At 37.6% G+C, this 15,886-nt stretch overlaps 1 protein-coding gene across 1 annotated transcript in view; it reads right to left on the minus strand.

Moving 5' to 3' along the window:
- RAB2A (RAB2A, member RAS oncogene family) overlaps window positions 1-15,886 on the minus strand; it is a 105,759-nt gene that overhangs the window by 21,871 nt on the left and 68,002 nt on the right. Inside the window, exon 6 of the mRNA XM_053660842.1 lies at window positions 11,237-11,348. Coding sequence (XP_053516817.1) covers window positions 11,237-11,348 — 112 coding nt within the window. The remainder of the gene's footprint in view (window positions 1-11,236; window positions 11,349-15,886) is intronic.

The following is a 15,886-nucleotide window of genomic DNA, read 5'->3' on the forward strand; positions in this document are numbered from 1 at the left end:
CAACTTCTTTTCTGCACACAAGAGGCAAGGATTAGCTACAGACTGATAATTCTCAATACATTATACAAAATGAGGATAACGACTTTCTACAAGCTGTCTACAGAGCAACCACCTCTCTCACTAGATGACTAAGATGAGTCATTAAGATACCTTCCTTGCTCTTTAAAACTCCTCACATGAGGAGCTCTCCTACAGGAGGGTCGTCCTCCAAGTTCAAGCAGTAAGCTGAGGATAAAATCCTGTCTGAGCACACAGCCCAAGTTTCTACCCACTGTGTAAAATGCCTCTTCCATGGAGGATGCATAATTAGGCAAATACAAGTCCTTAGAAAGCAAATGCATAAGGTATAGCATTTAGAACAAATTTCCATAAAATTAATTCCTATATTCTTCAATCCCAAATCTAAATCATTAAGTAATCAAGAATCTATGAACCCTGTAAATACTAACATTTATCTCTTTTTTCATCAAGACTCCTCTTTTGATTTAATTTTAGCAGATTAACTCTTGCTTGAATCCCAGAGATAATATGTTGTAATTTTATAAGCTATATAGTTTCCCATTGAAGCCTTGGCTTTCCTGCCACAGAAACTTGTGCTATGTGCCTATCACGATGCAGATGCCTGATAAAGGTTGGCTTAGTTGTCCTTCTTCCCCCTTCCTGAAGAAGGACTTATGTTTTCCTTAGTTATCTTTTATTAGTCTTCCCTGATTCCCACCTCCCAAAAAGGCCCTGAGTACTTGTGTTCCATCATTAATTGCCGAATAAAATAAAAAGGGTGCTATTCAGATCATGGATTATGGAATTAGCATCGCTAAGTTTGTTAGGTATAATAATGGTATTGTGGTTATATATTTTTTAAATTACTGTTATTGAAATGTTTATAGGCAATATATTTCTGTAATTTGCTTAAAAAAACAGGGAATAAAACAAAACTGTAAAAATAACGGTAACTTCTAAAGTCAGATGATGCATATATGGATTTACTTTTCAAAATGGTGACACAATTTAAATTGACTTTCTTTTTTTTTTTTAAATAAATTTATTTATTTTTTTTGAATTAATTATGCTGTTACAGTTGTTCTATTCCCCCCTTCATTCCCCTCCACCCTAACCCCCCAACCCCACCATTACCCCCCTTTAGTTTATGTCCATGTGTCTCAAGTCCTTTAGGTTCTATATTTCCCATACTATTCTTGCCCCCCCCATCTATTTTCTATCTACTGTCTATACTACTTGTTTTCTGTACCTTCTCTCCCCCCCCCACTCCCCTGTTGCTAACCCTCCTTGAGATCTTCATTTCTATGTTTCCACTCCTGATCTAGCTGTCCTTTTAGTTTGCTTTCATTTTAGGTGTGGTTGTTAATAACTGTGAGTTTGTTGTCCTTGCACTGTTCATGTTTCTTTAACTTCTTTTTCTTAGATAAGTCCCTTTAACATTTCATATAATAAGGGCTTGGTGATGATGAACTCCTTGAATTTGGTCTTATCTGAGAAGCACCTTATCTGTCCTTCCGTTCTAAATGAAAGTTTTGCTGGGTAAAGCAATCTTGGTTGTAGGTCTTTAGATTTCATGACTTGGAATATTTCTTTCCAGCCCCTTCTTGCCTGTAAGGTCTCTTTTGAGAAATCTGCTGACAGCCTGATGGGGACTCCTTTGTAGGTGATTGTCCCCTTAGCTCTTGCTGCTTCCAGGATTCTTTCCTTCATTTTAATTTTGGCTAATGTAATTATGATATGCCTTGGTGTGTTTCTTCTTGAGTCCAACTTTTTTTGGTACTCTCTGAGCTTCTTGGATTTCTTGGAAGTCTATTTCCTTTGCCAGATTGGGGAAATTTTATTTTATTATTTGTTCAAATAGTTTTTCCACTGGTGGTTGTGTCTTTCCCCCTTCTGGTACCCCTATAATTCGGATATTGGAGCGTTTAAAGATGTCCTGGAGGTTCCTAAGACTCTTCTCATTTTTCTGAATTCTTATTTCTTCATTCCTTTCTGATTGATCATTTTTTTCTTCCTTCTGGTTCACTCCATTGATTTGAGTCCCAGTTTTTTTTTCATCTCTATGGTTTTCCTGTGGAATTCCATTCATTTCCCTTAATTTAGCCTTCATATGTTTCTCTAATTTGTGGCTATAGTCCACCAGCTCTGTGAGGAAGCTGATGACCAGTGTTTTAAACTGTGCGTCTGAGAGATTTGCTATTTCTTCGTCACTTAGATTTATCTCTGGGGCTTTGAGGTCTTCCTGCGACATTTTTGGTCTGTTCTGGCCCTTTAAGTGGGAGGAGCGGCGCCTTGGATTCCCAGGTCGCTGGGTTGTGACGCTGTATGTGGGGGCGTGGTCAGAGCGGGGAAATGGCGCCGCTGCCGCCGCCGCCGCCGGTCCAAGCGCTCACTCCCTCACCCGAGTGCAACCATGCAACCTCAGTCAACTCGCTGCCACCGCCTCCCCACTGACTCCTCCGTAGTCGCTCACCCGGTGGGCCGCTCGGTCGCTCACTAGGTCCAATCCTGGGTTTGGAACCCGTGCGAATGGATTCGCGCGTCTGGATTCAGCGCCCGGGTCGACTCCTTTGTAACTCCTCACCCGACGCCGGTTTCGCCCCTTACCGGTCGGGCCGAAGAATTTGTTGTTAGCGGACTTCCGAAAAGTTCAGTTTTCCGTGTTCTGGTTGTGTTTTCTGATGCTAATATTTAGTTGTCCCTAAACTTGGTTGTGTGAGGAGGCAGGCACATCCACCTTAAACCTCCATCTTGGCGGAAGTCTAAATTGACTTTCAATAGTAGTTCCTTCCATCTTCTTGTGAGCCCACCAAAATGTGTTAATACAAATGATGTACAAAAAAACCCCAATGAATAAAAGTGTACTGTACATATATTCTTTAATAACCATGTACTTAATTGTGTTTTAAAGTCTGAAAATGCATAGGAGTCATGAATTAACTCAGTTGTTGTTTTTAAAAAATACTAATTGATTTATGAAAGAGCAAAACAGCTAATGTTTAACTCATTTTTAAAGTTCTTGTCTTAGTTATTTTGGTAAATGTAAAACTCATCTTACAACCAGATCTTTCCAATTCCATACAGACTAGTTGTCTTTTTGAGTTTTGAGAGGTCTTTATTCTAGACACTAGTTGTTAGCTGGATATTTGTTTTGCAAGTATTTTCTCTCACTCTGTAGGCTGTCTTTCTATCATCTTACCAGGACAATTCAACAATCTTTAAAGGTTAATTTATCAACATCTCCTTTTATAGATCATGCTTTCAGTGACAAATAAGCTTAGTGCCAGATTCTGAAGACTTAGTATCTTGTTTGTTTCTCTAAAAGATAAATAGAAGTTAGTTTTTTGTATAAGGTGTGATAGGTTCTTTCTTTATTTTTTCTATGGATATTCAATTGCTAGAGTACCATTTGTATAAGCAGATACCCTTCATGAATTGCTTTTGTACCTTTTGTTAAAATCAGTTGGGCATATTTCTGTGGGTCTATTTATGGATTCTTCATTCTGCTCCACTGATGTATTTACCCCTACAGTAGTATCACATTCTCAATGACTACAGTTACATAAGACTTGAAATCAAATGGAGTGATTCTTCTACTTTATTCTTCTTTTTCAAAGTTGTTTTAGCTATTTTACATAATTCCTCAGTCTTCCTATATATTTTTTATATTAATATTATGAGATACCTATAAAAACTCTCACTGGACTTTGTTTATTAGGAATTGGGTGAAATCTGTATATTCTCAGAGAGGTGACATCTTTACTAGGTTGAGTCTTTCAAACAATGAACACAGTATGTCTATCCACTGATTTAATCTTAATTTTCACCAATGTTTTGTAGTTATCAGCATACATGTCCTGTGCATGTTTTTAGATTTATACATAGGTATTTCTTTATTTCCTTTTGACTATAGATGGTGTTTTTATTTTGATGTTCATTGCTAGTATATAGAAATATTTCTATATATGTGGTAGAGCAAAAGTAGGTGTACAGTTGTTGATATGGAAATACAGTAATGACTGTAAACCTACTTTTGCCCCACCCTGTATTTGTCTTGTATTCTGTAACCTTGCTGAACTCAATATTTCACCTCTAGTGTGTGTGTACGCAAATTCCTTGGGATTTCCTACATAGACCATTCATGTCATACACACACAGAAACAGTTTTCTTTCTTTTTTTCCTGAGTTGTGTGCCTTTATTTCCTTGACTGTACTGGCTAGCACTTCCACCAATATGGTAAGTAATGCTGAGAGCAGACATTCTTGCCTTGTTTCAGATCTAAGGGATAAAGTATCCAGCCTTTCACCATTAAGTATAACGTCAGCTGTAGGATTTTTGCAGTTGCTCTTCAACAATCTAAGGAAGACCTCCTTGATTCCTTTCTTTCTTAGTTTTTTGAGAATTGACAAACTGAATTTGTCAAATGCTTTTTCTCCATTGACTGCTATTATGTGGTTTTTCCTATTTACCCAATTAAAATGGTGGATTATACTGCATGGCTTTTGAATACTGAACCAGCCTTCCACGCCTGGAACAAATGCCATCTGGCCATGATGTATATGTTTTATGTACATGTATATTATTACATATGTTGTTGAAATTCCATTTGCTGATATTTTGTTGAGAAATTCTGTTTTCATATTAATAAGAGCTGCCAGTCTGTACCTTTTTGGGGTATTTTCTTTGGTTTTGGTAATATTAGCTTCATAAAATAAATATGAAAATGTTCCACTTAAGGATAGTGTAGAAATGGTATTCATTCTTTCTTTAGAGGATTGGTAAAATTCTCCAGTGAAATCATCTGGTCCTAGAGATTTCTTTTTGGGAAAATTAAAAATTATGAATTTCATTTCCTTAATAGTTATAGGACTACTCAAATAATCTGTTTCACACTAGTAAGCTGTGGTACTTTGTGTTGTTTTGTCTATTTCATCTATGTATCATACCTACATATTATTCCTCTGGTGTCTGCAGAATCTGTAGTTATACCTTGTTTTGTTCCTAATACTGGTCATATGTGCCTTCTCTCTTTGTTTTGTCAGTTTTGACAAAAATTTGTCAACTTCACTGACCCTAAAAAAAAACTACCTTTTACTTGTGGCCAAGATGGAGGTGTAGGTGGAAACACTGTGCCTCCTTGCACAACCAGAATTAAGGACAACAAAGATTTAGAAACAAACACACAACCACTAGAATAGACAGAAAATTGAACTGTATGGAGGTCTGACAACCATTCAACCAGACTGGTAAGAGGAGTGGAGTCAGTGGCCAGCAAGAGGGATCGTAGTAGGAAAAGGCAGTGGCAGCCAGACCTGGGGGCGCAGGCAGCACGGGGCTGACCGTGGTTACATGTTCTCGTGCAGATGAACCAGGCAAAAATGGGCAGCAAGACAGACCATGCAACCCAGGGCCCCAGTGCTGCGAAATAAAGCCTAAAAGCACCGACTGAAAAGGTGCCCGCTTGTGGGAAGCAGAGAAATCCAAGAGAGAGAACAAGCACCACTGTTAGTTCTCTGACCCCACCCCCACATACAGTGTCACAACCTAGACACTGGGTTGCTCCACCCTGGTGAACACCTAAGGCTCTGTCACTCATATGTAACAGGTGCAACCTGACAAAAATGGCTCAATCAGAAGAACAGCTCAAAGCCCCAGAGCCAATACTTTTAAGTGACCAAGAGATAGCCAACTTATCAGATGCACAGTTCAAAGCACTGGTGATCAGAATGCTCACAGAACTGGTTGGTTTTGGTCACAAATTAGATGAACAAATGAAGGCTACACTAAGTGAAATGAAGAAAAATGTACAGGGAACCAATAGTGATGGGAAGAAAACTGGGGCTCCAATCAAGGGAGTGGACCAGAAGGAAGAAAGAAACAATGAAAAGAAAGGAAGAAAGAAAAGAATGAGGAAACAAGAATTAAAAAAAAAATGAGGAGAGGCTTAGGAACCTTCAGGACATCTTTAAACGTTCCAACATTCGAATTATAGGGGTAGCAGAAGGGGAAGAGGAACAGCCACAAGTGGAAAACTTATTTGAACAAATAATAAAGGAGAACTTCCCCAATCTGGCAAAGGAAATAGACTTCCAGGAAGTCCAGGAAGCTCAGAGAGTCCCAAAGAAGTTGGACCCAAGAAGAAACACACCAAGGCACATCATAATTATATTAGCCAAGATGAAAATGAAGGAGAGAATCCTAGAAGCAGCAAGAGATAAGGGGACAGTCACCTACAAAGGAGTTTCCATCAGACTGTCAGCTGATTTCTCAAAAGAGACCTTACAGGCAAGAAGGGGCTGGAAAGAAATATTCCAAGTCATGAAAGGCAAGGACTGACACCCAAGACTGCTCTATCCAGCAAGGCTTTCATTTAGAATGGAAGAGTAGATAAAATACTTCTCAGATAAGGTCAAGTTCAAGGAGTTCATCACCAAGCCCTTACTATACGAAATGTTAAAGAGACTTACCTAAGAAAAAGAAGATAAAAAAGATGAACGGTGAAAAGACAGCAAACTCACTGTTATGAACAACCACACCTAAAACAAAAGCAAACTAAGCAAACAACTAGAACAGGAGCAGAACCACAGAAATGGAGATCACATGGAGGGTTAACAACAGGGGAGTGGGAGGAGGGGGGGTGGGAAAAGGCACAGAGAATAAGTAGCATAGATGGTAGGTAGAAAATAGACAGGGGGAGAGCAAGAACAGTATGGGAAATGTAGAAGCTAAAGAACTTATGACACACGGACATGAACTAAAGGGGAGGAATGTGGGTCAGAGGGGATGTGCAGGGTGGAGGGGAAAGAAGGTGGGGAAGGGGATAACTGTAATGGCATAATCAATACAATATATATATTTTAAAAACCACCTTTTTTCTTGTTTATATTATTGTTTTCCTCTTCTCAATTTCACCAATTTCTGCTCTTATTTTTATATTCCCTTCCTTGTGTTTGAGTTCTTTCAATCCTCACCTGAGGATATGTTTATTGATTTTAGAAAGAGAAGAAGGGAGGGGTGAAGGGAGTGAGAGAGAGGAAGAGAAACACTGATGTGAGAAACACTGATCACACGGTTGCCTTCCATAAGCACCCGAACTGGGAATCGAACCTGCAACCTTTTAGTGTGTAGGACTGATGCCCCAGCTAACTGGGTCCCCTGGCCAGGTTTCTTTTTAAAATTTTTTTAAAAATGTATTGATTTAAGAGGAGAGAAACATTAATTTGTTGTTCTGCCCATGTGTGCGTTCACTGGTTGCTCCTTATATGTGCCCTGACCAGAGACTGAACCCACAACTGAGCTACCTGGCCGGGGCCTTGAGCTTTGACATAAGAGCTAAAATATTGATGTGAGACATTTCCTCTTTCTAATGTATGCATTTAATGCTATAAATTTCCCTCTGCATTATCTGTTTCCCACAAATTTCGATATGTTGTACTTTCATTTACATTCAGTTCAGTGTATTTTAAAATTTTCTTTGAGACTTCTCTTTTGACACACACATTATTTAGTAGTGTGCCGTCTAGTCCAAGTCTCTGGATTTTTCCAATTATCTGTTATTGATAACTGGAACCAACAGAACTTAAGAAGGAATAGATAAATTCATAACCATGGTTGGACACTGCCTGAATCCTTAGTTTAATTCCACAGGTTCCCTTGTTTTTTAGCTTCACATACCTTGCAGTTCTGTCTGGCTTACAGTATTTCCTAAATGTACACTGAAAATCACATCAGAAATTATAGTTTTGCTTAAAATTGTCAAATATAATTTATGAGACTCAAAAGTTTTAAGGAAAAGTTTATCATAATTATCCATCCTTTTGGTTACTAGTGTTCCTTTATCCAAGATTCTTTATTTTATTGTTTGACTGCTGGTATGACTTCCTTTAGCCACAGATCTGCTATTGATAAATTCTTAGGGTATTTTTCTTTTTTAATCTGAGAATGTCTTGATTTCCTAAAAGGTATTTTTTTGTTGGTTCTAGCATTCTGGGCTTAAGGTTCTTTTCTTTGCGCTATTAAAAAACATTGTGCTATTTCCTTCTTGCCCACATGTCTTGTAGTGACAAATTTGCCATCATTCAACAAGGTAAGGAGTTGTTTCAAGATATTTATGTTGTCTTCAGCTTTCAGAGACTTGACTCTGAACAAAAGCGTGTCTTAGTGCTGATTTGTTTGGTTTTACCCTGTCTGATCTGGCTTAGCTTCTTGAGTCTGTAGGTTTTGTATCTTCTTACACATTTGGGAAGTTTTCAGTCACTATTACTTTGAGTTCTTTCTCAGGGTCATCTTTCTTTTTCTAAAATTCTGATAACGCAATGTGAGAGGTTTTGCTACTGTCCCACAGGTCTCTGAGGTACTGTTCATTTTTTCCATCTGTTTTCTCCCTATAATGTACACTGAGTAGTCTCCATTGTTCCATCACCCAGTTCACTATTTTTTTCCTCTGTCCCTTTCATTCTGCTGATATCATCCATCCACTGTTTTCTTTTTTTACTTTCAGTTACATTTTTCAGTTCTTAAATTTCTATCTGGTTCTTCTTTTGACCTTGTATTTCTTTTGCTGAGACCATTTTTCGTGTGCTTCAAGCATGTTCCTAATTATTTGTTGAGGCATTTTTATAATGGTTGTCTAAAAAAAATCCCTGTGAGATAATTCTAACATGACATCTTGCTGTTAGCATCTATTGAATAGATTTTTTCATTCAGTTTGAGATCTTCCTGGTTCTAGGTATAAATAGTGACTTTACTAAAACCATGACACTTTGGATACTGTTTTATAAGACCCTGGATCTTATTTAACCCTACGTTTTATCTGGCTTTCTTTGACACTGTTCCCACAAGGAAACGAGTGTAGGAGAACCTCATCACAGTCAACCTATTGTGAAAGCAGTGCTCAATTTTTTTTTTCTGTGATGTTTGTCTGTAGTAGAACAGTTACTTTCCAAAAGCTTTCTGTCTTGCTAGGCTGTGACTTGCCTAGTCCTCTGCCTACAGAATGAGTTTTTTCGCCCCCCACACCTGTTAGCCTTTCTAGATTGCCAGTTTCTCTAGCACCCAATCTAAGTACATCAGGCAAACAGAAAACCAAAGGGAAATTACTTCTGTGTCTTTTCTCAGGTCCCAAGGTCTCTAGCTGGTCCCCTTTCTTCCTTCCACCATTTGGAGTCTTCTTGTAATTGTTTTGTGTATCATGTTTAGAGTTTTGGACTTAGCAGGAATAGGTGAAAGTAAGTCTAGTCCATCTTCCCAGAAGCAGAAGTCTCTGGTTATTATTTTCATATTCACTATGTTCCTAAGTCATCTAAAGAGATTCAGGTTTGCTCTCACCCTTTTTGGATCACAGAATGGTCTTCTACCTTCTTAAAATATTTTATCACAAAATATTTTTAGCCTTTAGGCGAAATCTCATGAATGATTACATTATGTAATGCTTGCCTATGAATCCTTTAAAAATAAAATTTAAAGAATTATTTCTTAAATCCTCGGCTTCTGAGGCAAAGTAATTTACATGATTAAATATAAAATGCTATCCTCTAACGAGTATGGAGAATTCCTGCCCAGATAAAATTTAAGCAATTATTTTCCTTATTAACCACAGATACAGAAGGTTTATAGTATGTGCTGCCAAAACATTAATAGAATAACCAGGTTTCCACCATATATGGAAGTAAGGTGTTTCTATCATTTTTTCCTAAGCTGAAATGGCATAAAGTGAAGGGTATTTGCCTCTGCTTTCTGAAAGTTTGCCTTACACCACTTTACTTTTACCCAAAACCTACACTAGTACAGTAAAAGCAAAGTGGTGTATCACAAACTTTTAAAAATGGGAGGTACCTGTATTTCATTTAAAGGACAAGAGAAATCTTACTTGCATGTACATAGCTACAGTTACTGATTAAGAGTAAGAAAAATGAAGACAAAGGCATTAGAGACAGAACTAGAAGTCAAGGATTACTTTCCAATAGTTGACGCCTTGTTATCTGACTTCATAGTATGGTACTTTATCAAAAAGTAGACAATTCTGTCTGTACAGTTCACAAAATCAACAAGAAAAATTCACTGTTAATAATCACTAATATGTTTCAGACACCCTGAAACACTACAACATGTTGGCCCATATGGATTCAAATACAACACCTGTAATAAACGAGTCCCTCTCTGAAACAGGCAGGTTTACATGTATATTGTAAGGTGAAAAACAGAGGAATAGTTTTCTCTCTGGGTTTGCTGTGTGAAGTGAAACACTGTTCTTGTATGTTATCACATGGAAATTACTGGCAGTAACAGTAAAGCATTAGTTGGTGCCTATAAGAAATGCACTAAGGACAATCACAGAGCATCCCATCGAGTATAGCTAAGTATAATATCTTACCTAAGAAAGAATTCTTCAGTGAATACCAATGCTGTTCAACTACTATAGTCAATTTCTGGGTTCAAGGGTTAATTAGAAGACCAAGCTCCATTCTTAATAAATATTTACTCCCTGTTTACTATGTCACAGGCATTGTGCTACCTGCTGCCTATGACCTCATCCTCCGCCATCCTTAGAATAATGAGATTCTTCAATCATCTGTGTTCTACAATCCCTGTCTGCCATTGCTCTTAAGATTCTTATCCAGAAAGGTGGAACTGTAAGATTATTGTGGGCAGGCTAATAATTTTTCAGCCTTATTTCTGTTTTGTTTTTTTCTTTAAATAGAGTCTAGCAATATATCTACCATTATAATTAACTTTCTGCTCATCTATGTACAGTATGTTAATGCTATATTCAAACACGTACAGTAAAGAACATAATGTTTTCAGAGAACTTTCAACAGTTCAAGTTGATTAAGGGAATAGAGATACTGCAAATTTTATCTATTAAAGATGGCAGAATTTCTACATTCTCTGTATTACATGGCAATAATATAATACATTACCTATTTAATCAGAAATGGCTATAAATAAGCTATAAATGTTCAGTGTCTAGAAATACCTCCAAACATCATCCTTTCTATCCCTCTCACGCAAGAGAAAAAATATTTTTGATAAAATGTATATAAAGATGTGTTAGAGCACTCGAGTCTGATATAAGATGAACGTTACAAGGAATTTCATAGGAAAGAATTTTTCCTACAAAGATCACCAGTAATTAAAAGGCTTATGGAAGACATACCACCAAATGAATATTAAAGTATACAAAATAATTCTATTAAGTAAAAAGATGATAAACATTTAAAAGGGTCTCTCACTTACCTCTTCTACATTTGAAGCTGTCTTAGCAGAAGTTTCCATGAAGATAAGTCCATGTTCTCGTGCAAAAGCTTCACCTTCTTCCTTTTTTACTTCTCTTCTAGATTCTAAATCACTAAACATAGGAAAGAGCCATGTTATTCACTAACACAGGTCAAACAGAGGCATCTACAGAAAATATACCAAGAGATTCACAGTTGTACTGACCATTCTTTCAGTTGATTTTTAACACGTAATAGTCAATTGCATTATGCTGAGTTATTATGAGAGTCAAAGTGTTTTTTTTTAACATTTTTTATTGATTATGCCATTACATTTGTTCTATTCCCCCCTCCTTTCCCCTCCACCCTGCACATCCCTCCCCCACCATTCCCACGCTTTAGTTCATGAACACGTGTCTCAAGTTCTTTAGATTCTGTATTTCCCCTACTATTCTTACCCTCCCCCTATCTATTTTCTATCTACTGTCTGTGCTACTTATTTTCTGTACCTTCTCCCCTCTTCTCCTTCTCCCACTCCCCTGTTGCTAATCCTCCATGTGATCTTCATTTCTATGGTTCACTCCTGATTTAGCTGTCCTCTTAATTTGCTTTTGTTTTAGGTGTGGTTGTTGATAACAGTGAGTTTGCTGTCCTTTCACTGTTCATCTTTTTTTATCTTCTTTTTCTTAGGTAAGTCCCTTTAACATTCATATAATAAGGGCTTGGTGATGATGAACTCCTTGAATTTGGTCTTATCCAAGAAGCACTTTATCTGTCCTTCCATTTTAAATGAAAACTTTGCTGGATAGAGCAATCTTGGTTGTAGGTCTTTGGTTTTCATGACTTGGAATACCTCTTTCCAGCCCCTTCTTGCCTGTAAGGTCTCTTTTGAGAAATCAGCTGACAGTCTGATGGGAACTCCTTTGTAGGTGACAGTCCCCTTATCTCTTGCTGCTTCTAGGATTCTCTCCTTCATTTTAATCTTGGCTGATGTAATGATGATGTGCCTTGGTGTGTTTCTTCTTGGGTCCAACTTCTTTGGGACTCTGTGAGCTTCCTGGATTTCCTGGAAGTCTATTGCCTTTGCCAGACTGGGGAAGTTCTCTCTTATTATTTGTTCAAATAGGGTTTCTACTCGTGACTGCTCCTCTTCCCCTTCTGCTACCCCTATAATTCGAATGTTGGAATGTTTAAAGATGTCCTGAAGGTTCCTAAGCCTCTCCTCATTTTCTGAATTCTTGCTTCTTCATTCTTTTCTGATTAGTCATTTTTTCCTTCCTTCTGGTCTACTCCCTTGATTTGAGTCCCAGTTTCCTTTCCATTACTGTTGGTTTCCTGTGCATTACCATTCATTTCAATTAGTTTAGCTTTCATATGTTCCTCTAATTTGTGACTATAATCAACCAGTTCTGTGAGCATCCTGATCACCAGAGTTTTGAACTGTGCATCTGAAAGTTTGGCTATTTCTTGGTCACTTAGATTTATTGGCTCTGGGGCTCTGAGTGCTTCTTGAGCCATTTTTGGTCTGTTCGTGCCCATTAAGCATGAGGAGCGGAGCCTCAGTTGTTTACCAGGGCAGGGCCACTCAGGTCGCTGGTTTGTGACGTTGTATGTGGGGGCGGGGTCAGGGAGGAAGCAGTGGCGGTCCTCTCTGCTCGCCAGTCCGTCCCACCGCCCCGGCCTATTTATCTGAGCGGAAATGTGCGAGCCCGCAGCCCTGCACCGTGTGGTCTCAACGCTCGCCTCTTCACTGGTTTATCTGCACGCAAATGCTCCACTGACCGCAGACAGCCAGCCGTGCCTCTTCCTTGTGTCCTCTTCCCTGTGTCCGCCTGCCTGTAGCTAGCCCGCACCTGGGATCTGCGCCTTCGGCTGCTTGCGCACCACCCGGTCTGGGATCTTTTTTGCCAACCCGCTTGGATGCTGGCTTCACGCCTCTTACTGGTTTAGCTGAGCATTTCGTTGTCTTTGGACTCTGTATTGTCGATTTTCTGTGTGGTTTGGTTGTGTTTATTGTTGTTAAAACTTTATTTTTAGATTTGGTTGTGCACGGACGCAAGGTGTTTCCACCTACACCTCCATCTTGGCGGAAGTTCGAGGGTCAAAGTGTTTAGAACACAATGCTTAGTTTCAAAGAACTAACAATCCAACAGAATACTGTGAATTACAGTCCTACAATGCCCAAACTAGGAGAAATCTAATGGAAACATCCAGCCCAGTACCTTGCCTCCAAATACCGTGGATTCCCAAAGGAACCATTTTACTCAAAGTAATAATTTGAGAGAGCAGAACTACTATGCTAGTTTCCTCATCATTTGGCCAGACTGACTTTCTATGAATGTGCTTAAAAAATAAGTCATACAATTCTCAGAAACTAAAGGAAATTATTTAATAAAATCTAAAGCACTAAAAAAATTAATTAGATTATTAATCCAAGTTGGTTTAATTTCCAGTAATAAGAAAAAAGTGTTAATATAAAAGAAGAAACAAAAACAAAGCTGTAAGCTAGAAATCTGTAACAAAAGCATGATATACTCATTTTTATATTGGAATTGTATTAGTAAGGTAGTGGAGGAAAGTAACAGTCTCCTTCAAGTATGTTTTGTTGTAAAAATGTTAAATTTTATTATAAAATATTATATGCACATAAAATAGGGTGGAGAATAATATACTAGCCATGCACTTCCATCTAGACATGACACATATTATTTTGACAACTTTATCGATTTTTCTGTTAAGAAATAAGTACTTAACACAGTTGAACTACCTCCTGTGTGCCTGCCTGTCTTCCTGATCTCATTCATTCTCATGGTGTTTTTACATTTACACTAACATTTACAGCCATAAACGGAAGTGATTTTTTGCATGTTTAAAAAAAATTCAGATGCAGCTATTGTTCTACAACTTGTTAATTTTAGTCAATATTATGTTTTTCAGATTAATCTACATAATGTATGTAGGTCTAGCTTCTTATTTTTTTCTGCTGTATTATAGTCTATTGAACAAATGCAACAATTTTTAATTCTCCATCAACACAGTTTTATTTACAATTTCATTTAATTCACTTGACAGATCAGGTGACTGAGGCACAAAAGGGTTAAGTAAAGCATCCAACTTCACACTCTAGGAAGAGCTGGGAGAGTGATTCCATCCAGACCAAGGTGCTATATGTATCATTAAAACATTCTGTAATGATTATTTTTTCTGACGATTTATTGGAGAACTTTCGTCAAATTAGGAAAAATGCAAAGGAAAAAACTATCCATTCCCTTTCCATAAGTAATTAACATCTTGGTGAATATAATTCTATATTACTCATTTTGTTTCTCCTTATCAGAATATATTCATACCCACTATTCATTATAATTTGTTGTTTTTCATTTACTAAATCACAGACCATTTTCCCATGTCATTTTGCAGTCTTTTACAATATTATTTTTACTGATTGCACAGTAAAAATTGGTTGTGTTTTATATAAATCTAAATTACACAAATTAGGAATAATACAAACAAAACAAAGATGTTAAAGTCTCATCCACCTAATGTTAAGTAATAGCAATGTTTCGACTTTCCAAAATTCAGAAGGAATTTCATAACTTCGAAGCTTACTGACTGGATAAGCTTTTCAATTATTTTTACAAAGGTGCCATATCAGTCATTATCAGTCACTGCTGTTTCTGTGACTGAAACTTCTGTGAGTGATTCTGATGACCGTTTTGTAACCTTCACAGTAGTTAGACTTTAGAGATATTTTATGATTTATTAAATGCCATCTAAGCATTCACTCAGTGAAACAAGTGTTCAAAATAGACTCCTAAAAATCTGAAATGTTGGAAAGAAAGTTTGATATAAAATACTATAAAGGGAGTAGTAAGTATATGCCATGCTGGTAATTTACATAGCCAGGCTATAAAATACTAGTGGTAAGATGAGAACATAAAAAGCAGGCAAACTAAGTTTGCAAATATTAAAGCATAAGTATGCAAGGATAATTTATCCAATTATAATCTGACAGCCTCCTGTGGGCCAGGCTCCTGCCTATATGTGGGACAGACCACTCAACAAAATAGACAGAAGTCTATCCCCTGCCCACCAACTCATGAAGCCTACACTCTAGTAGGAATTAAGAAGGCAAGGGTGGAGGGGGATGACCCTGGCCAGTGTGGCTTAGTTGGCTATAGTGTTGTCACAACCCAAAGGTTGCGGGGTTTGATTCCCAGTCAGGGCATATGCCTAGGTTGCGGGTTCGATCCCAACTCTGGGCACCCCCTCAATATTTCTTTCTCTCCCTTCCTCTCTCTAAATGTAATGAAAAAATGTCCTTGGGTGAGGATGATTAATTAATTAATTGATTAATTAATTAAAAGAGGGGGGTGTGCTCTTGACCCTTTATCTAATCATTCTTAAGAGAAAATCAGCTTTAAATTACACAAAGTCCTTAAGAAAATACCTTTCCTTTAACTACCCATCATCCCATTTTATACATGGCATATTTTTATTTAAATAATCTCTTATTTGGGGGGTATTTAAAGTTATTCCTAGTTTTCCACTACCAGTATCTGATATGTTTGCAACTCGAAATATTATCTTGGCAGAGGGTTAAGAACTTGGACACTGAGGGATTGTTTAAAGAAAAGGAAGCTTTTCTTTAAATACTTCACTACTCATGATG

The sequence above is a fragment of the Artibeus jamaicensis genome, unplaced genomic scaffold (genome assembly GCF_021234435.1).
Source record: "Artibeus jamaicensis isolate MK-2021 breed Jamaican fruit bat unplaced genomic scaffold, CSHL_Jam_final scaffold_916, whole genome shotgun sequence".
Lineage (NCBI taxonomy): Eukaryota > Metazoa > Chordata > Mammalia > Chiroptera > Phyllostomidae > Artibeus > Artibeus jamaicensis.